This window comes from Erinaceus europaeus, chromosome 11 (genome assembly GCF_950295315.1).
Source record: "Erinaceus europaeus chromosome 11, mEriEur2.1, whole genome shotgun sequence".
NCBI lineage: Eukaryota > Metazoa > Chordata > Mammalia > Eulipotyphla > Erinaceidae > Erinaceus > Erinaceus europaeus.
The window spans coordinates 61,502,184-61,528,267 of record NC_080172.1 but is presented as its reverse complement, the minus strand read 5'-3'; the positions used below and the strand labels follow the sequence as shown (position 1 = coordinate 61,528,267).

General features: G+C 40.1%; 1 protein-coding gene across 1 annotated transcript; it reads right to left on the bottom strand.

Moving 5' to 3' along the window:
* Positions 1-10,312: 10,312 nt before the first annotated feature.
* Positions 10,313-21,979, bottom strand: SIKE1 (suppressor of IKBKE 1). Its single transcript, XM_007535583.3, has 5 exons — positions 21,755-21,979; positions 21,460-21,565; positions 18,900-19,042; positions 15,229-15,342; positions 10,313-11,462 (listed from the first exon to the last, which is right to left on the bottom strand). Exons 1-5 carry the CDS (start codon positions 21,911-21,913, stop codon positions 11,391-11,393), a joined length of 594 nt encoding a protein of 197 aa, XP_007535645.1. The 5' UTR covers positions 21,914-21,979; the 3' UTR covers positions 10,313-11,390.
* Between the last annotated feature and the right edge of the window lie 4,105 nt (positions 21,980-26,084).

Sequence of the window (26,084 nt, the reverse complement as noted above, 5' to 3'; positions counted from 1 at the left end):
AGAGACATGGAGAGAGGAGGGAAAGACGAGAGGGGTAGAGAAAAATAGACATCAGAGACCTGCTTCACCACTGTGAAGTGACTCCTGCTGCAGGTGGGGAGCCGGGGCTCAAACTTGGATTCTTACAAAGGCCATTGTGCTTTGCACCACATGTGCTTAACCTTTGTGCCACGTGCGCTTAACCTGCTGCTACCTCCCGACTCCCATATTTCTTTCCCCTTTTGTTGCCCTTGTTATTTATCGTCGTTGTTGTTATTATTGTTGTCATCATTGCTGTCGTTGTTGGATAGGACAGAGAGAAATAGAGAGAGGAAGGGAAGACGAGGGGGGAGAGAAAGATAGACACCTGCATATCTGCTTCACCGCTTCTGAAGCGACCCCCCTCCCAGATGGCGAGCTGGGGTCTTGCACCAGGGATCCTTATGCAGGTCCTTGCTCATTACCCCATGTGCGCTTAACCCGCTGTGCTACCGCCCCCCCTTTTAAATTTTTATTTACTTATTTTGCCTCTAGGATTATTGCTGGGGCTAGGTGCTGGCACTACAAATCCACTACTCCTGTGGCTATTTTTTTTCCTGTTTTGGGGGTATGACAGAGAAAAATTGAGAGGGGAGGGGAAGATAGGGAGAGAGAGAGACACTTGCAGACCTGCTTCACTATTTGTGAAGCTACCCCCCTTCAGGTGGGGAGCCAGGGGCTTGAATGGGTATCCTTGCGCAGGTCATTGTGCTTTGTACTATGTGTGCTTAAACCCGATGTGCCACTGCCTGGCCCCCAATATTTTATTTATTTATTCATGAGAAATATAGGAAGAGAGAAAGAGCTAGACATCACTTTGGTATATGTGCTACCAGGGATTGAACTCAGGACCTCATGCTTGAGAGCCCAGTGTTTTATCTATCCACTGTGCCACCTCCCATACTACCTCAGCAAAGTTTGTTTTTACTTATTAATTAATTTGTTTTATGCAAAGTCCTATGGGTTTCCTTTAATACTAAATTTTATTTATTAATGAGAGAGAACATCATTCTGGTATTATGTCGTGCTGGGGGTTGAACTTAAGACCTCATACTTGTAAATCCAGTGCATTGCTCTGTTACCTCTCAAGCTACAGAAAGTTTAATTAAAGGGTAGTTAAAGCCTACATCCCCTAACTGCAGGGAGGAAATTTCACAAGTGATGAAACAGTGCCACCAGTGTTTTTCTTTCCCTGCATTTCCCCTTTCCTTCTTGATTTCTCTGTCTCTATCCAATGAAATAAAAATAAAGGAATGGCTGGGTGGGGGTAAATAGCATAATGGTTATGCAAACAGATTCTCATGCCTGAGGCTCCATCAAGTCCCAGTTTCAATCCCCTGCACCACCATAAGCCAGAGCCTAGCTGTGCTCTGGTAAAAAAAATAAAATAAAATAAAAGGAATGGCTGAGTGATAGCACACCTGGTTGAGTGACAAGGGCCCTGGTTCAAGCCACTGGTCCCTATCTAGATGGAAAGCTTTTGCTTTGAGAGTGGTGAAGCAGTGCTACAGGTGTCTCTGTCTCTCTTCTTCTCTATCTCCCCTTTCCCTCTTGATTTCTGTCTCTATCCAATATATAAATAAAGATGATTTACAAAAGATGCTTCTGGGGGGGGGTGGGTAGTACACCCTTGGAAAGGAAGGGTGGTCAGAATGTACATCTGCCCTAATGACCTTAGTCCATATAGCTATAGTGACTAGAGACTGTATCAATAGTTCAACTGGTCATTATACATGCATGGGAGAAACTGCTGGTTCAATTCCCAGAAGTGATGCTCTGGTTTCTCTCTCATGACACTCTTATCAGAAATAAAATAAATTTAAAGACTTTCATGCCTAAGACTCATGCCCAAATTCAATCCCCAGCATTACCATTCCCCAGTATTACCATAAGTCAGAACTGAGAAGTAGTCTGATAAAATAAATAAATTTAATTAAATTTCTCTTTTTAAAGAGTTTTTTTTTTTAAAAAATAATATTTATTTTCCCTTTTGTTGCCCTTGTTGTTTTATTGTAGTTATTATTGTTGTTGTTATTGATGCCGTCGTTGTTAGATAGGACAGAGAGAAATGGAGAGAGGAGGGGAAGACAGAGAGTGGGAGAGAAAGACAAGACACCTGCAGACCTGCTTCACCGCCTGTGCAGCAGGTGGGGAGCTGGGGGCTCGAACCTGCATCTTTCCGCCAGTCCTTGCACTTTGCGCCACATGCGCTTAACCTGCTGCCTTACTGCCCAACTCCCTTAATTAAATTTCTATTTGGGGAGTCTTGCGGTAGCGCAGCGGGTTAAGCGCAAGTGGTGCGTAGTGCACGGACCGGTTTAAGGATCCCGGTTCAAGCCCCTGGCTCCCCACCTGCAGGGGAGTCCCTTGACAGGCGGTGAAGCAGGTCTGCAGATGTCTACCTTTTCCTCCTCCCTGTCTTCCCCTCCTCTCTCCATTTCTCTCTATCCTATCCAACAACAATGACAAGAATAACTACAACAATAAAATAACAAGGGCAACAAAAGGGAATAAATAAATAAATAAATAAAATTTCTATTTGAGAGTTGACAAAGTAACACACCTGGATGGTGTTTTTGATTTGCCAGCCTTTGCTGCTTTATTGTGAGTTTCAGTGCTATGGTGTCTTTCCCTCTCTCTATCTTAAAAAGCAGTGGCTGCCTGGGATGTGTAGATATAATGTCAGACTCTCAAGCATGAAGTTCTATCCTTGGCACTGCATGTGCCAGAGTGATGCCCTGATTGATTCTCTCTCCCTCTACTAATATATACATACATCTTTGAAGAATTGGTGAAGGGTGAGGTAGATAACATAATGGTTATGCAAAAAGACTGTCATACCTGAGGCTTCAAAGTCTCAGGTTCAATCCTCTGTACCACCATAAACTAGAGCTGACCAGTGCTCTGGTTAAAAAAAAAGTTAAGGGAGTCGGGTGGTAGTGCAGCAGGTTAAGAGCAGGTGGTGCAAAGCACAAAGACCTGTGTAAGGATCTTGGTTCAAGCCCCCGGCTCCCCACCTGCAGGGGAGTCACTTCACATTAATATTTTTTAAAAAGTTAGTGGTCCGGGAGGTGGCGCAGTGATAAAGCTTTGGACTCTCAAGCTTGAGGTCCCGAGTTCGATCCCTGGCAGCACATGTGCCAGAGTGATGTCTGGTTCTTTCTCTCTCCTCCTATCTTTCTCATAAATAAATAAATTAAAAAAAAAGTTAAACAGAGGACCTAGTGGGGGGTTGTATTGTTATATGGAAAACTGGGAAATGTTATTCATGTACAAACTATTATATTTACTGTTGAATATAAAACATTAATTTCCCAATAAAGAAATTAAAAATAATAATAAAGTAGAAGGAAAAAAAAGTTTAAAAAATTAGTGGTCTTTGAGATGGTACAGTGGACAAAGCATTGGACTTTCAAGCATGAGGTCTTGAGTTCAATCCCCAATAGCACATGTACCACAGTGATGGCTGGTTCTTTCTCTCTCTCCTTTTTCATGAATAAATAAATAACATCTAAAAAAAAAAAAGAAATAGTGAAGCCCTCACCACAAGCTCTTTGATCCATAATTAGTATCACTTTTCATTTAACTTAAGTATCTAAATATGTATAAATGCAGCAGCAAATATTTGGTTTTCTTCCTTCCTTCCTTTCCTTTTTTTTTTTTTGTTACCAGAATACTGTTCAACTCTGGCTTATGGTGGTATGGGGGATTGAACCTGGGACTTTGGAGTCTCAGGCATCAAATCTGTTTGCATAACCATTATGCTATCTATCCCCAACCCCCTTTTTTAAAAAAAATTTTTCATTGGATAGAGACAGAGAGAAATTGAGAGGGGAAAGGGAGATAGAGACACCTGCAGCCCTGAGTGCTTCACCCCTCATGAAGTTTCCTCCCTGCAGGTGAGGACTGGGGGCTTGAACCCAAGTCTTCGTGCACTGTAACATGTGCGCTCAACCAGGTGCACCACCACCTCCCCCCCCTGCTGTTTCTTTATTGGAGGACTAATGGTTAACAGTTGACAGTAAAATATAATAGTTTTTACATGTGTAACATTTCTCAGTTTTCCACATAACAATTCATTCCCCACTAGGTCCTCCTTTGCCATCATGTTCCAGAACCTGAACCCTCTGTTTTGGCTTCTAATGGATTAAAGAAACAGTAATTTTGATTTATGATCAGTTTTTTTCCCCCAGAACACTGCTCAGCCCTGACTATTGGTACTGCTAGGGATTAAACCTGGGACCTCTAGCATGCCGGTTCGCTCTAGGTCCCCCTCCCCCCTGGCCAGCTGAGGCAAGGGTCAAAGCGGCCTTCTGGGAGACCTGGGGTAGCTGTGCATGTCGAGGGCAAAGTACGCAGAGAGACAGGGAAGTTAGCTCTGGGAAAGCCTCAGTGGGACAACTCATTTATTGAAAGAAAAAGCAGGTAAATATATCCATAACTCGGGGTGGAGGGAAGGTTGGGGTAACCATTAACCCAAACATAGAGCAACACAATGCATAGTCACATTTTGACTAACAGACTGTTTGATTACAAGTAAAATGTTACCATACAAGGTTTGGTCACAAGCTTTACAATGTACATTTTTCTGGAGGTAGACTGCATGTACTTTAGGGCAGCCGGGGGGAAAAAGGGAGGCAGCTGAGCAATCAGGATGTTTGCTGGCAGTTTTAAGGTTAACCGCATATAGTAATACATGGATTTTAATTAAAGAAGGAAAAGGGGGGAGTTGGGCGGTAGCGCAGCTGGTTAAACACAGGTGATGCCAAGTGCAAGGACCTGCGTAAAGATCCCGATTTGAGCCCCTGGCTCCCCACCTGCAGGGAAGTCACTTCACAGGCGGTGAAGCAGGTCTGCAGGTGTCTGTCATTCTCTCCCCCTCTGTCTTCCCGTCCTCTATTTCTCTCTGTCCTATCCAACAATGACAATATCACTAACAACAACAACTACAACAACAATAAAACAACAAGGTCAACAAAAGGGAAAATAAATTTTAAAAAAATAAAGAAGGAAAAGGGGGAAGGTGGCATGTGTAGAAAGGCATCTATGTCCGGGGGTCCAACCCTCAGACCCAGGAACCTTGCCCTGAAGGGAGAGTTGGGGGTCAACCCGCTTGGACCTCATGGAAACAATGGCGTGGACTTTCCAGGACAGTGGCCCCCACTCTCCAACACTAGCATGCCAATCCTGTATACTACTACTGCTCTATATCCCCAGTTCTTGGAGTATATTTATTAGTTGGGAGACCCTTGACTAAGGAAAGCTCTTGCCTTTCTGAGTGGAAAAGGGCTGGTGACAGGAGAACAGGTTTATTTCTCCAAGCCCAGAGGGAAGATACTTGAAGGGCAATGTCAGAGTCTCAAGATGGTACTGGTTCTGGCTCAGGCTCCAGGTTGACATGTATGTCCTTGGTCAGTAAGGTTAGGCTTATTAGGACCTTCAGGGGAATGAGGAAGCTGAAGGAGGAGGTAACAAATTTGAAACTGTATACTTCCCTTCCTGGCATCTGTCTAATACAACCTATGCCTCACATTGGAACAGTCCTGGTAGTAAAACTATTCCTTATAGAAAAATCACAAGGTCTATTACACTATTACTACTATAAGTACTTATGCCCAGTGATTGTCATTTACTGATGACTATTCATCAGAGGTTATCATCTTAAGTATGCATGGATAATCTGGGAGGTGGCACAAGATAAAGCAGTGGACTTTCTATCATGAAGGCCCGAGTTCAGTCTCTAATAGCACATGTATTAGAATGATGCTCTAGTTCTCTTTCATTCTGTCTCCCTATCTCTCTCAATAATATATACTGCTTCCAGGTTTATCACTGGGGCTCAGTTCCTGCACTACAATTCCATTACTCCTGGCAGCATCCTTTCTCTATTGCTGTTGTTGGATAGGGCAGAGAGAAATCAAGAGAGGAGGGGAACACAGAGAGGAGGAGAGAAAGACACCTGCAGACCTGCTCCATCACTTGTGAAGTGAATCCCCTGCAGGTGGGGAGCCGGGGGCTCAAACCGAGATCCTTATGCTTGTCCTTGTGCTTTGCACTCTGTGCGCTTAACCTGGTCTGCTACCGCCTGGCCCTCAATAAATAAAATCTTTTATTTTTTTCCCTTTTGTTGCCCTTTTTTATTATTGTTGTAGTTATTATTGTTGTTGTAATTGATGTTGTCATTGTTGGATAGGACAGAGAGAAATGAAGAGTGGAGGGGAAGACAGAGAGAGAGAGAGAAAGATAAGACACCTGCTGACCTGCTTCACTGCCTGTGAAGCAACACTGCTGCAGGTGGGAATCCGGGGATTCGAACCGGGATCCCTATAGTGGTCCTTGTGCTTTCTGCCACATGCGCTTAACCTGCTGTGCTACCTCCTGACTCCCATAAATAAAATCTTTAAAAAAAAATTACATAAGCACAGAGGGTCCCTAGTTTTCACTGACCAATGTTAAATGGTGTGTAGTACCAAAGGGTACTGACTCCCTGTTCAGGATTTTCCTTATGTTAACAATATCATTTAGCTGGTGGGGGAGACAGCATAGTGGTTATGCAAAAAGACTCTCATGCCTGAGGCTCCCAGGTCCCAGGTTCATGCCCTGCACCACCATAAGCGAGAGCCGAGCAATGCTCTGGTAAAAAAAATAAATAAAATAAAAAATAAATCAGGTCAGGTAGTGGAGCACCTGGTTGAGCGCACGTTACAATGTGCAAGGACCCAGGTTTGAGTCCCTGGTCCCCACCTGCAGGGGGAAAGCTTTGCGAGTGGTAAAGCAGTGCTGCAGGTGTCTCTCTGTCTCTCTCTTCCTTTCAATTCCCCCCTTCCCTCCCAATTTCTGGCTGTTTCTATCCAATAAATAAATAAAGGTAATACAAAAATTATAAAAAGAAAATCATTTAAAAAATCATTTAGCTATTTATTTTACTTTATTAATCATTGCTGTTTTTGAGGTAACCCTGATTTACAAGTCCAGCCCCCCATTTTTATTATATTTATAATTATTTTTTCCAGAGTACTGCTCAGCTCTGGTTTATGATGGTGCTGGGGATTTAACCTGGGACCTTTGAGCCTCAGGTATGAAAGTCATTTGCATAATATATCCATTTTAGATACATAATTTTTAAAATTTTATATTTCTTTTAAAAATATTTTATTTATTTCCCTTTTTTGTTGCCCTTGTTGTTTTAATCATTGCTATGGTTATATTATTATTGTTGTTATTGATGTTGTTGCTGCCAAATAGGACAGAGAGAAATGGAGAGAGGAGGGGAAGACAGAGGGGGAGAGAAAGATAGATGCCTGCAGACCTGCTTCACCACATGTGAAGCGACCTCCTGCAGGTAGGGAGCCGGGGACTCGAACTGGAATCCTTACCCAGGTCCAGTTTCACGCCTGACCCTCTTATTTTATTTTATATTTCTTTACTGGGGGATTAATGTTTTTACATTTAACAGTAAATAGAATAGTTTGTACATGCATAACATTTCTCAGTTTTCCATATAACAATACAACCCCCACTAGGTCCTCTGTCATCTTTTTCCAGGACCTGTACTCTGCCCTCCCCGCCCCATCCATCCCAGTCTTTTACTTTGGTGCAATACACTAACTTTAGTTCAGGTTCTACTTGTGTTTTCTCTTCTGATCTTGTTGTTCAACATCTGCCTGAGAGTGAGATCATCCCATATTCATCCTTCTGTTTCTGACTTATCTCACATAACATGATTCCTTCAAGCTCCATCCAAGATGGGGTGAAGAAGGTGAAATCACCATTTTCAATACCTGAGTAGTATTCCATTGTGTATATATACCACAACTTTCTCAGCTACTCATCTGTTGTTGGATACCTGAGTTGCTTCCAGGTTTTGGCTATTACAAATTGTGCTGCTAAGAACATAGGTATATACAAATCTTTTTGGATGGTTGTGTTGGGTTCTTTAGGATATATCTCCAGGAGAGGAATTGCAGGATCATAGGGTAGGTCGATTTCTAGCCTTCTGAGAGTTCTCCAGACTGCTCTCCACAGAGGTTGGACCAATTTACATTCCCACCAGCAGTGAAGGAGGGTTCCTTTGACCCCACACCCTCTCCAGCATTTGTTGCTGCTACCTTTCTGATGTATGACATTCTCACAGGAGTGAAGTGATATCTCATTGTTGTCTTTATTTGCATTTCTCTGACAATCAGAGACTTAGAGCATTTTTTTCATGTGTTTCTCAGCCTTTTGGATCTCTTCTGTGATGAATATTCTGTCCATGTCCTCTCCCCATTTTTGAATGGGGTTGTTTTCTTGTTGTTGAGTTTGGTAAGCTCTTTACATATTTTGGCTATTAAATTCTTGTCTGATGTATGGCATGTAAAGATCTCCCGTTCTGTGAAGGGTCTCTTTGTTTGGGTAGTGGTTTCTATTGTTGTGCAAGAAGCTTTTAAATTTGATGCAGTCCTGAAAGTTTATACTTGCCTTAGTCTTGTGATTGGATTTGTTTCACTGAAGATGTCTTTAAAATTTATGTGGAAAAGAGTTCTGCCAGTACTTTTCTCTAAGTATCTGATAGTTTCTGGTCTAACATCCAGGTCCTCGATCCACTTAAGAGTTTACTTTTGTGTTTGGTGAAATATAGTGGTTCAGTTTCATTTTTCTGCATGTTTCAACCCATTTTTTTCCAACACCATTTGTTGAAGAAACTCATCTTTCCCTATTTAATAGTCTGGGCACTTTTGTCAAAGATTAGATGTCCACAGGTGTTTAGATGCATAATATTAAAAAAATTATTTATTAATTAATGAGAAAGATAGGAGGAAAGAAAGAACCAGACATTGCTGTGGTATATGTGCTACTGGGGATTGAAATCAGGACCTACATGCTTGAGAGTCTAGTGCTTTATCCTCTGCACCACCTCCTGGACCACTAAATGTATAATTTATCATCAACCCAAAATGTGTTATCCCACCCTTACTGAAGCATCAATATCCCTCTACCAGAACCTAATGCATCCTCTTCTCCCTTGTTGCCCCCCCAACACCTTTGTTAGTATCAGTTCTGCAGTTTGAATCCTTAGTCTTCTTTGGACTTTGCTTTTGATTTGCCTGGAGAAAAAAATTAATATAAAAGTTTATCCTGACATCTGAGATGTAAAGAACTATGTAATTAAAACACATATGGCAGATAAAGGGAATATCTTGTTTACTTTAGTGGGCCATTTGATTCTCATTTTCCCTGAAAACTGGCATAGCAGCTGACAAGTGGTGTAGAGTACCTATGGCCTGAGTGGACATATCGGACAAATGGTAGCACCTACAGACCGTGATTCAAGGAAAATAATAAGGGTAAAAGTTTACTCTTGGGAAATCAGATCAAAATGCCCCACATTTAGGATGGGATTCCCGGCCCCCCCCCCAGTGTAAGACTCTAAGTAGAAATGTGACAAATTTTAAAATGATACATAATCATTAAAACCACTGTAGGCCACAAGTGGTATTAGTGTGTTCAGATGTTTTTAGGACATTTTGAAGAGACTTTGTTGTTTTTAAGTACAGTTAACTCTTGATGATAGTATAAAAATAGTTTTATTATTATTGTTAAAGATTTCTGGCTGTGGTCTGGGAGATGGCTCAATGGGTAAAGCACTGAACTCTCAAGCATGAGGTCCTGAGTTCAAGCCTCAGCAGCACATGCACCAGTGTGATATCTGGTTCTTTTCCTCTCCTCCTATCTTTCTCATTAATAAACAAAATCTTAAAAAAAAAAAAAAAATATATATATATATATATATATAGCTTATGGTGGTACAGGGGACTGAACCTGGGACTTTGGAGCCTCAGGCATGAGAGTCTGTTTGTATAACCATTATGTTACCTACCCAAGATTTCAATTATTTAAATCTTCTTTTAAGATAGAAGGTAAGAGACAGTGAGGAAGAGAAAGAGAGATGACATTACAGCACTGCTTCACTGCTTCTCTATTGTCGGATGCTCCCAGGCTGTGGCCACAAGCTTGACATTGGGTGCACGGAGAAGTGTGCACTCTTTTGGGTGAATCATCTCCCAGCCCCTCAAGAAATTTTATATCTCAAAGAGCACTAGTAAAAAACTCATGTAGTATGTTGCTTGGTGTTATTGAAACATACAGATAGGGTTAGCATTGTTTCAATTATTTTGGGGTAGAACTAAGTTAATAGTATAACATAATAGTGCTCTGAAATGAGTGCTAACATGAAGTGATTTGCAAATCTGAAATGTGAGTAAAGGGACATGAATAAATGAGTTGATGAATGAGCCTTATTGACCACTCAGCATTTGAATTGCAAAACTGCTTTATTGTCTACATAGTACTGAACATAGTAATTCTCATTTGGTGATAAAACTTTGTTTCCTTTTGAAACATGGATTCTACAAAGAAATCCAATCACAAGTGCTAAATAATGAAAGACATCCAAGTAAGTGATGGTTCTTAAACTTAAAGGAGTTATATATAAACAGAATGTAGTACCACTGAACTATGACATGAATAAACCTAGTATATACTCTTCAAGTAGGTGAAGTTGAAGACTTACTACTAGGACAAAGGAGAAAATTGGCCACTTGTATCTAAAAAAATAAATAAAATCTACCATTAGCATCTGAACTAAGAGTATGTATGTGTGTGCACATACACAGGACAAATTTTTCAGCATTCTTTTAACATCAGGATGAATACCCTACCACTAGAAAAAGTAGATGATTTATTTTCAAGTATATGTACTGGGACTATCAGTAGGTTCTCTCAAATCCAGAGTAAAGGCCACAAAGTGCCAACTTTTAGCACCAGAGAGACTTAAATTTCATTGAAGGTGAATGACATTGCAAATCATAGAAGCTGCTTATCTAGTTCTGTGGAATTGCATTACATTCTTCAAATGGAAAAACAAACAGAAAACACTCCCCAAAAACAAAAGCTAAGTTTATGTCAAGTGGATTTTAAAAAACTAAGTCTTTTAAGAAAACATTTTAGAATTTCAATCTATTATAGAAAACAATTGTTGACTTACATAAGATGTTCTTTCAAGATGTGAAAAGTCACAAAAATGAACTGAAAATGGTTTATACAAAGTTTGAGGTCCCAGAAATCATTTTAAAAGTAGTTTCTTAGAGGAAGGAATGATGATATTCAGTGTCTATTTTCACTAACAAACCTAAATACTGTTTTGTGGCTAGCCAATTTTGACTGGGCATTCTAGACATCTACTGGGAACCTTTAATTAACAATCAGGTCTGAGATAAGATATTGAATGCATAATACTCAAAAGATAGTAACTTGCTTTCTTGATTGTTCCTGCTGGACAACCTCCAGCAATTATTCAGAAGTTATTTGTAGGCTTGGGATGAAGTATCCACTCAGTTTTCCTCCCTTGCCTGAAGAGATTCACTGCTGATAGACAATAATTCTCTAAGTTCCTTATTTTCAAGCTGAAAACAAACAAACAAACAAAAAAAACAGAGAGAAAGCTATATGTTTGTTTTAAGCATTTAGACGGTCAAATAGTACCAGAACATGTTGTTTTGAACCAGGAACAGATAACATGCTATTTTAATTTTTAAAATTTCTAAGGTACCAAATGAACTGTGAATTTCCTAAAATACTACTCAAATATTTGTTTAATGAACAAGCAAATTATTTAGTAATGAGAGAGAGATGATCAGCACATTACCTGCCATATGAAACGCTGGGGCTTGAACTCAAGACATCAGGCACACAAGTCAAGTGCTCTTCCCACTATAAAATCTCCTGTACTGCTTAACAAACTCCCTCCCCATCCAACCCCCCAATTAGGGCCTCTAATTAAGACTAATAAAGACTGCACAATACCATGACTCCTGTTGGACTTGGCCAAAGTTTTATTTACATTATATATTCTGTCTTTAAGATTTCTTTTTAAAATATATTTTTATTTTTTTATTTATTTTCCCCCTTTGTTGCCCTTTTTTTTTATTGTTGTTGTAGTTATTATTGTTGTTGTTATCGATGTCGTCATTGTAAGGTAGGACAGAGAGAAATGGAGAGAGGAGGGGAAGACAGAGAGGGGGAGAGAAAGACAGACACCTGCAGACCTGCTTCACCGCTTGTGAAGTGACTCCCCTGCAGGTGGGGAGCCAGGGGGTCTTTAAGATTTCTAAAAGTATTTGTAACAGCTCAGCCTTCTGCACTAGGGGGTACTATAGTTAGGGGAGAAGGAACTACTTATTGAACATGTAGCCAGGTACCATTTAGGTATCTGGTTTTTGTTATAACAATATGTAGGGTGGAGATAATTGCTTCTATTGATAGTATCTTTAAGATTAGGATTCTATGTTTCACAAAAGTCCAAAGATTGTCCAAATTCAGAAAACTTGGATGAGGATACCACAGGTATTAATTCCATATTATTTATTTTATTTAGTAAGATACAAATAGATGATAGATAGATAGATAGATAGATAGATAGATAGATACTCAGAGCATTCACTGTTCAGTGTTGGCTTAGGGTGGTGCTGGAAAGTGTATCTGGAACCTTTGGTGTCTCAGGCATGAATGTCTTTTGTATAACCATTATGCTGTTTCCACAACCCATCAAGCCCATGGTTTTTTCACTTAAAGTATTAAGTAAAATCTGTCTTACATTTCTGAAGGGCAATTTCCATAACTGAGATAAACCTGGGGTAGTATAGATACAGTCATTGCTATAATTTTAACCAACTCTTAAAAAAAATGTATTTATTACAGATAGAGGTAGAGAGGAATTGAGAGAGAAGGGGGTGGGGGGAAGAGTGTGCAATAGAGCTGCAGCGCTACTTTACTGCAGCACTGCTTTGGGTGCTTGCACACAGTAATGTGTGCTACTGGAGGTGCCACTGCCTGGCTGTCTTAGCCCACTTTTAATTCCTACTTGGGACTGTTTCTCCCTTTGCTTTTCAGATAGGGAGAATTGTATTCTGCATCCTTATTCTATCTGCAAGAAATTCTGGCTAGCCATAGCATTTTCTAGCTTCATCAAGAATATGAACCCTGGGGGCCAGCCAGTGTACAAGGTCCTATGTGCAAGCCCCTGGTCCCCACCTGCAGGAGGAAAAGCTTCTCATGAGTGGTGAAGAGGACTGCAAGTGTCTCTCTGTCTCTTTCCTTCTCCTCTCAATTATTCTCTGTCTCTATCCAATAACAACAACAACAACCACAACCACCCATGGTGACTACACCATGTTAAGTACTTTCTCAGGTGCAGGGGTGATGTATAGCAGTAGCACACAAAACTTGATGTAAGAGCTTCCAGGTTCAATCCCTGGTGCTACTAGTAGCCAGAGCTAAGCAATGCATTGGTTAAAAACAAAAACAAGGGGCCAGGTGGTGGCGTACCTGGTTAAGTGCTCATATCATAGTGCACAAGGACCCAGGTTCAAGCCCCTGGTCCCCACCTGCAGGGGGAAAACTTTACAAGTGGTGAAGCAGGGCTGCAGGTGTCTCACTATCTCCCCCTTCAATTTCTCTCTGTCTCTGTCCAATAGTAAGTAAATAAATAAAAAAAAACCCAAAACAAACAAAACCCCCCACAAAACTTTCCTCAATACTTTGTATCTCTCTCCTAGTATTTACATACCACATCATATGATTTAAATACTAATTTCATTCTTTTCAATAGGCCAAGCAGGGGGCAATGAGAGGCAGCACATCTGGTTGAGCACACACACATTACCATGCACAAGGAGCCAGGTTCAAACCCTTGCTCCCACCTGCAGGGGTTAAATTCCACAAATGGTGAATCAGTGCTACAGTTCTCTCTCTTTCTATTTAAATACTTTATTTATTTATTAATGAGAAAGATGAGAGAGAGAGAGAAAGGAACAGACATCACTCTGGTACATGTGCTACCAGGGATTAACTTGGAACTTCATGCTTGAGAGTCCACTGCTTTATCCACTGTGCCATCTCTTAGACCACTTTTCTCACTCTCTATATCTTCATCTCAATTTCTGTTTGTCCTATCAAAATATAAGGGTGGGAGGCTTGTAAGAAATAGGCCAAGCAGGAACCACACTTTTTTTTTTTTTTTTAAACCTATGCAGTAGTACTACTTCACTGCTTTGAAGCTTCTGCTCTGCAGGTGGTGGGGTCAGAGGCTTGAATCCAGGTCCTTGTGCATGGTAACAAGTATGATAAATGTGTAATCAATTGGGTGTGCCACCACCCAGCCACTTTAAGAGTTCAAGATTTTTTAATTCTTTATTTTATAGGACAGAGAGAAATTAACTGGGGGACTGGGATATAAAGGAAAGAGATGGATAGATACCTGTAATACTTGCGTCATTGCTCATAAAGCCTCCCCCCCGCAGGTGTGAAGTGGGAGCTCAAACCCTGGTCATGGCACATGATAACATGTGTGCTTACCCAGGTGTGCCACCACTTGACCCCGAAACCTTTCTGATTTCTCTATGGTATTTTTCAAGGGGCACTTTATAGTGAATAGCATTCAGACCATCTGCTGTTAAGGCACACTAATACTGCAGACTTTACTTATTTTTTTGTAATGCACTCCAACTTTGATCAAAATATAAGAAAATAGCTTTAACAAAATCAGGAGTATAAGGTTTATCAAATAGGCAGAAGTCTATTACTATTCCTTAAAGGCAACCACTTATAACCTTTAGGTTTTTTTTCATGTTTAGATTCACAATTCTAAGTAACATGCTTGGGCTGTTATTTTTTGATTATCAATTTTAAGACATCTGACTTCCTTTCATAGCAGATAAGTAATCTTAGTTTACAAGTCATCTGTTCCTTCCACTCTATATGATAATCTTTCAATTTCCAGGTAATATAAAGTTGCATTTTCATTGCTGCATATGACATTTCCTGACTTAAAAAAGGTCATGAAGTTTCAATTTTAAGTCATACAAAGTATACAGTAAACATTAATACATTGTAGTGATGGGCCCAGACAGTGGTGCACCTGGTTAAGTGCACACATTATAGTGCTCAAGGACTCAGGGGGTTCAAGCCTCTTGCCCCCACCTGCAGGGGGAAAGTTTCACAAATGGTGAAGCAGGGCTGCAGGTGTCTGTCTCACTCTTCCTTCTCTGTCTCTATCTAATAATAAATAAATAAATAAATAAATAAATAAATAACAGGATAGCAGCAGCATTCTTTTCAATCTCTTTGAAAACTCCCCCAAATACTGTGAACCTAAAATAGCAACAATCTTACCTCTAACTGGGCTAGTTTTTCCCGAATTTTACAAAATTGGTCATCATCCACCTGGACTGCTTTCCTCATTACTTCCCCCATTTCACAGATTCTGTCAATCTGACTTTCAATTTCCTGTGAAGATAATAAGATACAAAGTTCATGAGACTCTGTTTATAATGTTAGTTCATTTAATTTATGCTATAGAGGTTATACTGAAGTTTCACTATAGTTTTTGTCCTTGGAGGTAAAGTCATAATAAAAGCCATAATACTTTGTGGGGGCCGGGTGGTGGTGCACCTGGTTGAGCACACGTTACAATGTGCAAGAACCTGGGTTCCAGGCCCCCAGTCCCCACCTGCAGGGGGAAAGCTTTACAAGTAGTGAAGTAGGGCTGCAGGTTTCTCTCGGTCTCTCTCCCTATCTCCCTCTTTCCTCTCAATGTCTGGCTGTCTCTATCCAGTAAACAAACAAAGATAATAAAAACTTAAAAGAAATAAAAGAAGTTTAAAAAAAAGTACTTTGTGATGAGCACATAATTTTTTTAAAGATAGAGGGAGAGGGGGAAAGAGAGAGAGAGGTACACCATGGCACCAAAGTTACTCCAATTTGGTGGGGGCCAGACTTTAACCTGGGTTGTGCACATGGCAAAGTTGCATACTATCTACATGAGCCATTTTGTCAGCTCTATAATTTTTTTTTTTTTACTAGAGCACTGCTCAGCTCTGGTTTATGGTAGTGCAGGGGATTGAACCTGGGACTTTGGAGCATGAAGGCTCTTTGCATAACCATTATGCTATCTATCCCTGCCCTATAACTTGTTTTTTAAAGATAAATTTTAGTCTTAACCAGGCATTAGATGTTGGACAATGTCTCACTCTCTTAATAGATGAATATGTTTAACTTAACTCTGAATATATTTTTACAGGAAGTGTGCCACATTCCAAGTATTCCAAGGTATAGTATTCATTTATTTATTTGCTAGAGCACTGCCTAGTTCTGGTCAATGTTTAATGCTGGGATTGAACTTTCAAACTCCCAAATTTCAGGCAAGAGAGTCTGTTGTACAAACCACTATGCTATCTCTCTGGTCCTATTTTTAAAAATTTATTTATTATTTCTTTATGGGGGATTAATGGTTTATAGTCAACAATAAAATACAATAGTTTGTACATTTCCCAGTTTTCCACATAATAATTCAGTCCCCACTAGGTCCTCCTCTGCCATCATGTTCCAAGACCTGAACCCTCCCTGCCAACCCAGAGTCTTTTACTTTGGTGCAATACACCATTCCAGTCCAAGTTCTGCTTTGTGTTGTCCCTTCTGTTCTTATTTTTTAACTTCTATGATTGACAGCATCCCATAATCATTCTTCTCTTTCTGGCTGATCTCATGATACCTTCAAGCTCCATCCAGGATGAGGTGAGGAAGGTGAATCCATTGTTATTAATAGCTGAGTAGTATTCCACTGTGTACATAGACCACAACTTGTTCAGCTACTCATCTGTTGTTGGACACCTGGGTTGCTTCCAGGTTTTGCTACTACAAATTGTGATGCTATAAACATAGGTATACACACATCTTTTTGCATGGTTGTGTTTGGTTCTTTAGGATAAATCCTCAGGAGAGGAACTGCAGGATCATAGGGTAGGTCTACTTCTAGCCTCCTGAGAGTTCTTCAGACTGCTCTCCCCAGGGCTGGGGCTCATTTACATTCCCACCAGCAGTGCAAGAGGATTCCTTTGACCCCCACAACCTCTCCAGCATTTGTTGCTGCTACCTTTTCTGATGTATGACATTCTCACAGAGTGAATCTCATTGTTGTCTTTCTATTTTTGGATATATGTCTTAGCAAATTTTTCATGAGCTAAATTATGTCTCCTTCAAACTTCAAGTTTTCTCCTCTAGATAATAGGCGATAGTTTATTTTTTCTTCCAGTTTCCTACGACTTTTAAGTCATAAGCTGTATACAAGATGAAATTTATCACATATTTCACTGTGAGGTATAAATCTTTTAATATAGCATTAAATGATACAGTATACATGAATATACAGTAACTAGGAAGATTTCTATAAAGATGAGTATTAGATATTCCATATTAAAGCATAACTAAAGCACAGAACCTCATATCTACATGGTTTATATTAGTCATGTCTCTCTCCTAATATACTATGATGCTATGTAGTTCAGTTAAATGTAAATTTTCTAGGGAGGGGTAGATAACATAATGGTTATGCAAACAGACTTTCATGCCTGAGGCTTTGTCAAGTTCCAGGTTCAATCCCCGGCACTACCATAAGCCAGAGCTGAGTAGTGCTCTGGTTAAAAAAAAAAGTCTTTAAAAAATGTAAATTTTCTGGCTGTCTCTCATATGCCATGTACTATGATAGGTGTAAAAGGAGAATTCATGCATGTATAAACTACTGTATTTACTGTTGAATGTAAAACATTAATTCCCCAATAAAGAAATTTAAAAAAAGGAAAATTCATGTTCCTTAAAACCAAAGGGCTTATAGCTTAGTGAAATGTTCAATAATAATTTACCAAATATTTACTGCTCACTTTCAGTTGGCATATTGTCTAATAGAAGAAAAAAGCTTTCATTAATATCTTGGAGGAGAGGATTGATAACATAATGGTTATGCAAAAAGACTTTCATGCTTGAGATTTCAAAGTCCCAAGTTCAGTCTCCAGCACCACTACAAACCAGAGTTAAGCAGTGCTTTTGTTAAAAAAAAAAAGCAAAAGAGATTTTTGGTTCTAGTCTGCAGGCCTCACTCATTCATTCATTAAGATCTTACAAAGAGATCTTGGGGAGGGAAGGAAGAATTGTATTTCCTTTTTTTTTTTTTTTTAAATATTTTACCTATTTATTAATGTGAAGGGTAGGAGGGGGGAAGGGAGGGAGGGGGAGAGAGAAAGAGAGAACCAGACATCATTCTGACACATGTGCTGCCGGGGATTGAACTTGGGACCTCATGCTTGAGAGTCTAATGACCACTGCACCACCTTCCAGACCATGGAAAATTTTTATTTCTATCCCTCCCCCGACAAAGAGCAGCACCTAATACACTTTTTTTTTTTTAAAGATTCAATTTATTGATGAGAGTGAGATAGACCTAGAGCATGACTCTAGAACATGGGATGACAGAGATAAAACCTGGGTCTTCATGCTTTATTCACTGTACCATCTTCAGGGCCACTACCCCTTTATTTTATTCTCTTTAAAAAGTCATGGCAAGTGGTCTGAGAGGTGGCAGAGTGGTAAAGCTTTGGACTCTGAAGTATGAGGTCCCGAGTTCGATCCCCAGCAGCACATGTGTCAGAGTGATGTCTGGTTCTTTCTCTCTTCTCCTGTCTTTCTCATAAATAAATAAAATATTAAAAATAAAAACAACTCTGTTAGCCTTTAAAAAAAAGTCATAGCAAAATTAATATCAAATATAACAAACAAAAAAAGAAACATACAGTCTGGGAGGTGGCAGTGGGTAAAGCATTGGACTCTCAAGCATGAGGTCCTGAGTTTAATCCCCAGCAGCATCTGTGTCAGAATGATGTCTAGTTTTTTATCTTCTCCTATCTTTCTCATAAATAAATATAATCTTTAAAAAAGTTGACTTTTCTTAAAAAATAAGCACAATCTAAGATAATTTTAATTCAGTTCATAATATATTCATCAAAGTTTCTTACTGCAGAGTGAGACTGGTGAGCTTTCAGAACTGGTTCAGCATCCACTGCTTTTTTAGCAACCATTAACTGTAACATCTGTCTTCGGTACTTGCTCATGATGAGTTCCAAAGCATCCTGATGTTCTTCCAAGGAAATCCATAGCTCTATATATATTAAAAAAAAAAAGAAAAGAAAAGAAAAGAAAGAAGAGAAAAAGAAAAACAAACAAAAAGACTTGGCAGTGATATCTGAAGGACAGCTCCCAAAACCACTCTTTACAGTTGGAATTTTACATCATTCTATGAGATCCAAAGTTTAAGTTCATCATTGCTTTATGTCTTAAGTCCAAAAACTCGGTGGTTAAGGTTTATGTGACACTAGGGAAAGATAGAAAAAGGCTGGGGTTTGCATCAACCTTCTAACGCTCATGTCCAGTGGAGAAGCAGTTAAGAGAAGCCAGCTTCCACCTTTTGCACTCCATAAAGGATTTTGGTCCATACTCCCAAAGGGGTAAATATTAGGGGAAGATGAGCAGAGGACTCTGAACTCCAATTCCATCAGGACTCAGAAAGAGAAGAGGAGGGGAAAAAAAAAAAAAAAAGGAAGGAAGGAAGGACACTCAGAAGTAGTATGACTTATAAAGGAAGAGAAGGCAGGATCATAGGCGGGGGGGAAAAAAGGGATATATATATATGTCAACCCGTAGCTGTGAGCTTGCAAGAACTCTGCAGTTTCCAATAGAGGGAATGGGGACATAGAACTCTGGTGTTGGGAAGGTGTGGAATCATACTCCTGTTAACTCATAATTCTGTAAATCAGTATTAAATCACTAATAAAAAATGAAAAAAGTTGTGATCCAGAAGGTAGCACAGTGGCTAAGGAACTAGACTCTTAGGCATGAGGTCCTGAGTTAAATCCCTGGCAGCACATGTACCAGAATTATATCTGGTTCTTTCTCTCTCTCCTCCTAGAGTTCTCATTAGTAAAAATAAATAAAATGAAAGAAGTTTGTGTGAAAAATAACTTAAATATACAAGACCTATTATATTACTTTGAGGGAGAGAGTGAACACAATACTGCTCAGCTCTTTTGTACCTTAGGAATGAAAATCCTGTGTTGTAAGGCTAAACTATTTCTTCCCTTGAGAAAATTACTTTGGGGGCTGGGTGATGGTGCACCTGGTTGAGTGCACGTGTTACAATACACAAGGACCCAGATTCAAGGCCCCAGTCCCCACTTGCAGGGGAAAAGCTTTCCAAGTGGTAAAGCAGTGCTGCTGGGTCTCTATATCTCTCTCCCTCTCTACCACCCCCTTCCCTCTGGATTTCTGGCTGTCTCTATCCAATAAATAAAACAATTAAAAAAAATTTTTTTTAAGTTGCTTAAAAAAAGAAAAAATACTTTGTAGGCAAAGATAGGATTGTTTGGTAGAAATAATGCAGGAATGGGTGGGGAAAATTGTGTAATAGTTATGCAAAAGACTTTCATGCTTATGGCACGGAGGTTCAATTCCCCCATACCACCATATAAGTCAGAGCTGAGCAGTGTTCTGGTTTAAAAGAAAAAAAAAGAAAGAAACACGGATAAGATCAACTCTGTGAGTTACTAGCTTAATAACACTTTAAGCAAATCATCTAGCCATTCTATTTCTTACCTGAATCATAAAATAAATATCTGGCTTGTCTACCTTGAAAATGAAGATATGAGAATACAATATAACTATAAATGTAAAAGTGTTCTTTAAGCTGATTTTCATACTATATACTATCAATAATATAGTGAGCAAATTTAGTTGGTGTTTTGTACCAAAGTAAAAGGCTCTAGGGTGGGGTGGGGTGGGGTGTTCAGGTCCTGGAATATGATGGCAGAGGTGGACCTTGATAGTTATGAGGAAAACTGAAAATTGTTACACATGTACAAACTACTGTATTGAATGTTGACTGTAAACCATTAATCCTTCCAATGAGGAAAAAAACAGTGAAAAACCCAAGATTATATAATCTGACGATAAAATACAGTTTTCACAAAGATAAAAGAAAAAAAAAACAAGCAAACCTCTTCAATCTTAACTCTGGAAAACTGACATTTAAACATTTCATTTTAAGTCCTTTAGGGTATGAAATATTTTGCTATCAAAGCTTTGCTTAAGTAAATAGAGAAATAAGCTTCTTCTAAGCACTTTTTAAGCTATTTATAAACACATATCCAGTCAGATGACCTTGGAAAGGATAAATGTAAAAACCCCCCTTTAAAAAAAAAGAGGGTGAGCGACAGACATAAGGAGAGACAAAGGAGACTGGACACCAGCAACAACGCTCAACCGCTAGTGGTTTACCCCTTGTAGGTGTGTGTGGGTGGGGAGAGGTTTGAACTCGGGTCAATACCATGATAAAGAGTGTGCCACTGCTCGGCCCCCAAGGTTACACATTTTATTGCTACTGGGGCAGCACAGGATACCCCTTCTAACCTGGAAATATGTATAGTATGTGCACTTTAGTGAACAGTTGGCTAGTTTTGCAAGAACTTTTCAAATCTTATTGGATATGAAAAAAACATAACTACACAAAAACGCCTGACTAACCTCTGTTTTCCTGCTGCAAGTCTCTAATCTGTGTGTTCTCTTGGGACAGCAGAATGTGAGGTTTGTATTTGGATATGTCCTTTAAATCGGATGCATCCTCTTGATACTGGGCAAATAGAGACAGACTAAGCGCGCAGTAAACAGGAGAACAGCCGTAGATCAGCATTCTCAGTCCCGACCCATTAGATAAGTCTCACCGACACCCTCTGACGCCTGGAGTAAGTTCGAGGCCGAGTTTCCAACAACCTGCCAAACATCTCAAACCTGAGGGTACCGCCCCCACCCTTTGCCCGACCTGATCTGGGAGCGCGGTGCCCGCCTCCCGCATAGCTGCCACCCGCCGGTGCAGCGCCGCCGACTGGTCCACCAGTGACTCCGCGGCCGCATCGTGCTCCCGAAGCCTTTCTAGCAGCGTTTTAGCGTCTGTCAGGATCTTCTCTATCGTGCAGCTCATAGCGGCAACGGAACCAAAGCTCTGCCAGTCTCAGATCTGTCTTGAACCGGGCTTAATGGTATTACGTCACTTCCGGGTACGTAAAAAGACGTTCTGACTTCAGCGTCTGCGTAGTGGCAGCCTGGCGTGCTGGTGAAGGCATTCACCAGCAGCTTCCGTGCTGCCACGCCCCTGGCACAGAGCCTGAGGTCTGCCCTTGCCACGCCCTTGGTTTCCTATTCCCTACAACGTGGTGATCTGGGCGGATTAAGTGTCTCCTTTCCCTACTGGTTTTGGCTGATATGAATAGTCATTTTTGTTTGTTTTTATTTAACAATTTGAAAACTGCCAACACATATAAAATGTATCTGATTTGTATAGTCCAGAAGTGTTGAAGCCGTACATACTGTCCTGCAACCACTATCTCTGTAGATCTACAGAAATATTTAAATCACTTCATATTAAACAGTAACTTTCTTTTTGAAAGAATATTTTATTATTGGTCAGAGACAATGATCAAGAAGGGAGAAGGAGATAGGGAAATAGAAAAACACCTGTAGTACTGCCTCTTTGCTTGTGAAACTTCTCAGGTAGGAATTAGGGGCTTAAACTCGGGTCCTTGAGCGTTGTAATATGTGTGCTCAACCAGGTGTATCACCACCTGTTCCCTAAATAACTTTATTTACTTATTCCCTTTTGATGCCCTTGTTTTTTCATTGTTGTAGTTATTATTGTTATTGATGACGTCGTTGTTGGATAGGACAGAGAGAAGTGGAGAGAGGAGGAGAAGACGGGGGGGGGGCCTGTGAAGCGCCTGTGAAGCGACTCCCCTGCAGGTGGGGAGGCGGGGGCTCCCTAAATAACTTAAAATTTTTTATTATCTTTATTTATTTATTGGATAGAAACAGCCTAGAAATGGAATGGGAAGTGGGTAATAGGGAGTGAGACACCTGCAGCACTGCTTCACCAATCTTGAAGCTTTCCCCTTGCAGGTGGGGACCAGGGGCTTGAACATGAATCCTTGCCATTGTAACATGTATGCTCAACCAGGTGCGCCACTGCATGGCTCTCAACAGTCACTTTTTAATTCTTATCTCCCCAGTGCCTCGGCAACCGTTACTCTATGTTCTGACTATGAAATTCACTACTTTAGGGGCTTCATATGAGCAGAATAATACAAATCATTTATTGTATCCCTCAATGGTGCCTTCTATTTGAGACACCCCCCCCCCACACACACACACACCAGAGCACTGCTTAGCTCTGACTTATGGCAGTGCATGGAACTGAACCTGGGACTTCAGTGTCTCAAGCATGAAAGTCTCTTTGCATAACCATTTTGTTATCATTCCCTGTCCTGGATGTTTACTTTCTTGAAATTTGCACCATTGTATCTATTTTCCCGAGTTTGGTGAGCATCTGTGTGACCCAGCTGTCACTGTCAACTGTCTCTCTGGTGTTCCAGAGTAGGGCTCAGAGGCACAATCACTCTAATCTACCAGAGTCAGGTACTGAAGGGGTATTACTACTGGGTTGCCTAACTAGTTGGTCTCCTTATTGTAAGCAGTGCACTGGTTTGGGCAGTGGGATGGTTTGCCCTGGCAAGGATTGCCCTGTGTTAGTAGTAGTAAACTTAGTAGAAGACCCCCACCCCTCTTCCCCATGCCCCTAATTTTTATAATAATTATGCAAATAACCTTTAATTTCTGAGGCTCTGATGTCCCAGGTTCAATCTCTGACACATCACGACAAACCAGAACTGAGCAGTGCTGTCAACATTTATTTTTACTCCCCCCCCTTTTTTTTTTTGAAAGCCTGGTCTTCTACACTGTATTTTCTTCATCTTTCATTCCTCTGTGAACACTGAGGAATGAAACCTCTTGGCTATAACAAATAAACACATGAATACGAATAGTTGTGTTCCTGTCTTCAGTCTGGGAGAGTGTATAGCCAAAGGTGGAATTACTCAATCATATGGTTAATTCTTTTTTTTTTAAACTTTTTTTTTATTGGGGGATTAATGGTTTACAGTGAAATACAATAGTTTGTACATGCATAACATTTCCACATAACAATACAACCCCCACTAGGTCCTCCTCTCATATGGTTAATTCTATTTTGTTTATTAATTATATTCATTATCATTAGTTAGATAGAAAGTGTGAAAGAGTCAGAGATATAAAACTATCACAGCACTAAATCTTCCTACAAAGCTGTATGTTGGTATGCATGAGACCCCTTCTGTTTCATTTGGTTTAAATCCCCCCTGCTTAACACTATTCTATTTACATAACCACTTCATTCTATTTACATAACCGCTGTTAACAAGCACCTCCCTCCAGGGCATTGGTTCAATCCCCAGTTTCATGATATGTTTTTGCTCCACCCCCCTCCTTGTCACACCCTGATCCCTTCTTTGTCACACTCTGATTTTCACCAGTCACTTTTCTCTCCACCCTCTCTATGTCACTTCCTGTTTCCACCCTACTTGGGAAGTATATATAAAGACAGCATTGTGAGTTTTAGAGTACTTTACCTTGAGTTCAGCTTAGCTCCTCTTAGATTGTGCTGTGTCCTGCATGAATAAAGAGATACTGCATACAACCCAGCCATGAGTCCCTGGTCGTCTGTTGCCCGCCCGTGAAGCCAGCCCGGTGAAAACAACCTAACCCGTCGAAAACGACAGCTGTAGAGACCAGGCTTGAACTTGGGTTGTGCACATGGCAAAGCAAGCAGCACACGATCCCAGTAAGCTATTTTGACAGTAATTCTATTTATTTATTTATTTATTTATTTATTATTTTTGGAGGAACTAGCAACCATTTTCCACAGTTGAACTTTTTTTTGTTGTATTTTTTTTTTTAAACCAGAGCAATGTCCAACTCTGGTTTGTGTTGATATAATCTGGGGATTGTACTCAAAGCCTGAGCCTCAAGCATGAACAACTTTTGCATATCCACTATGTTATCCCTTTACCCTTTAATTTTATTTTTTATATTTTATCAACAGTTCATAAAGGGTCTGTTTTCTGTACATCCTTGCCAATACTTGCTATTTTCTTTTTTTTTTTTTAATATATTTTATTTATTTATTCCCTTTTGTTGCCCTTGTTGTTTTATTGTTGTAGTTATTATTGTTGTTGTCGTCGTTGTTGGATAGGACAGAGAGAAATGGAGAGAGGAGGGGAAGACAGAGAGGAGGAGAGAAAGATAGACACCTGCAGACCTGCTTCACCGCCTGTGAAGCGACTCCCCTGCAAGTGGGGAGCCGGGGTTCGAACCGGGATCCTTATGCCTGTCCTTGTGCTTTGCGCCACATGCGCTTAACCCACTGTGCTACAGCCCGACTCCCTATTTTCTGTTTTTTTGAGAGTTGTCTTAAGGTATGTGAGATAGAATCACTGTCACTTTCTGCTTGTCTATTATCTTCTGTTTTAACTCACTTAATAACTTGAAGACAATTAAAGCTTAATATCTCTTTGATTGATACTTTGTTTCAATCTCTCCAGGTTTTTTTAAACTTTGTAAAAAATATTTTATATATTAATGAGAAAGGTAGGAGAGAAAGAACCAGACATTACTCTGTTATGTGTCCTGCTGGGGACAAAACTCAGGACCTCATGCTTGAGAGGCCAATGCTTTATCCACTGTGCCACCTCCTGGACCATGAATTTTAACATTTTCTTTTACTTCTCTTTGACCTCATTCAGCTTCTTGACTTCTGAATATTACTATATTACTCTTAGCGATAAGCATTTCTCTTCCTCCTCCTCCTCCTTCTTCTTCCTTATCATTTTATAGAGGATGGGGGATAAAAGTTTGCAGTATAGTTAGTATAGTGATTGAAAACACAGGTACAATTTCTCATCTCCCCAGGACAGGTGTTTACTTAGGTACTTCTCTGTCTTCATACACCTGGCCCCTTACACCCTTATACTCCTCTCCTCCCCTCCCCCCAAATCCTTTGCTTTGGTGTAATATCAGCATCTTTTATTATGGCTTAATTAACATCCATACCCCCCCACCTCCATAAGACTTGGTTCTTATGGTTAGCAATCTGAACCAATCCCTCTCTAATACCATTGATTCCTTTACGTTTTTCTAGGCCAAATGCAAGCAGTAAAATTTAGCCTTCAACCAATTCTGTGATTCCATTAGTGGTTAAAAGTGGCCTGTGCCTACACAGTGGCAGC

Bases quoted from the DNA above. Each gene is read 5' to 3' on its own strand.
- SIKE1 (XM_007535583.3), bottom strand. From the start codon at position 21,913: ATGAGCTGCACGATAGAGAAGATCCTGACAGACGCTAAAACGCTGCTA. The intron at 21,566-21,754 runs GTCGGGCAAAGG...CTATTTGCCCAG, and splicing joins GCACCGCGCTCCCAGATCAG to TATCAAGAGGATGCATCCGA. The intron at 11,463-15,228 runs GTAAGATTGTTG...GTTTGTTTTCAG, and splicing joins AAAAACTAGCCCAGTTAGAG to CTTGAAAATAAGGAACTTAG.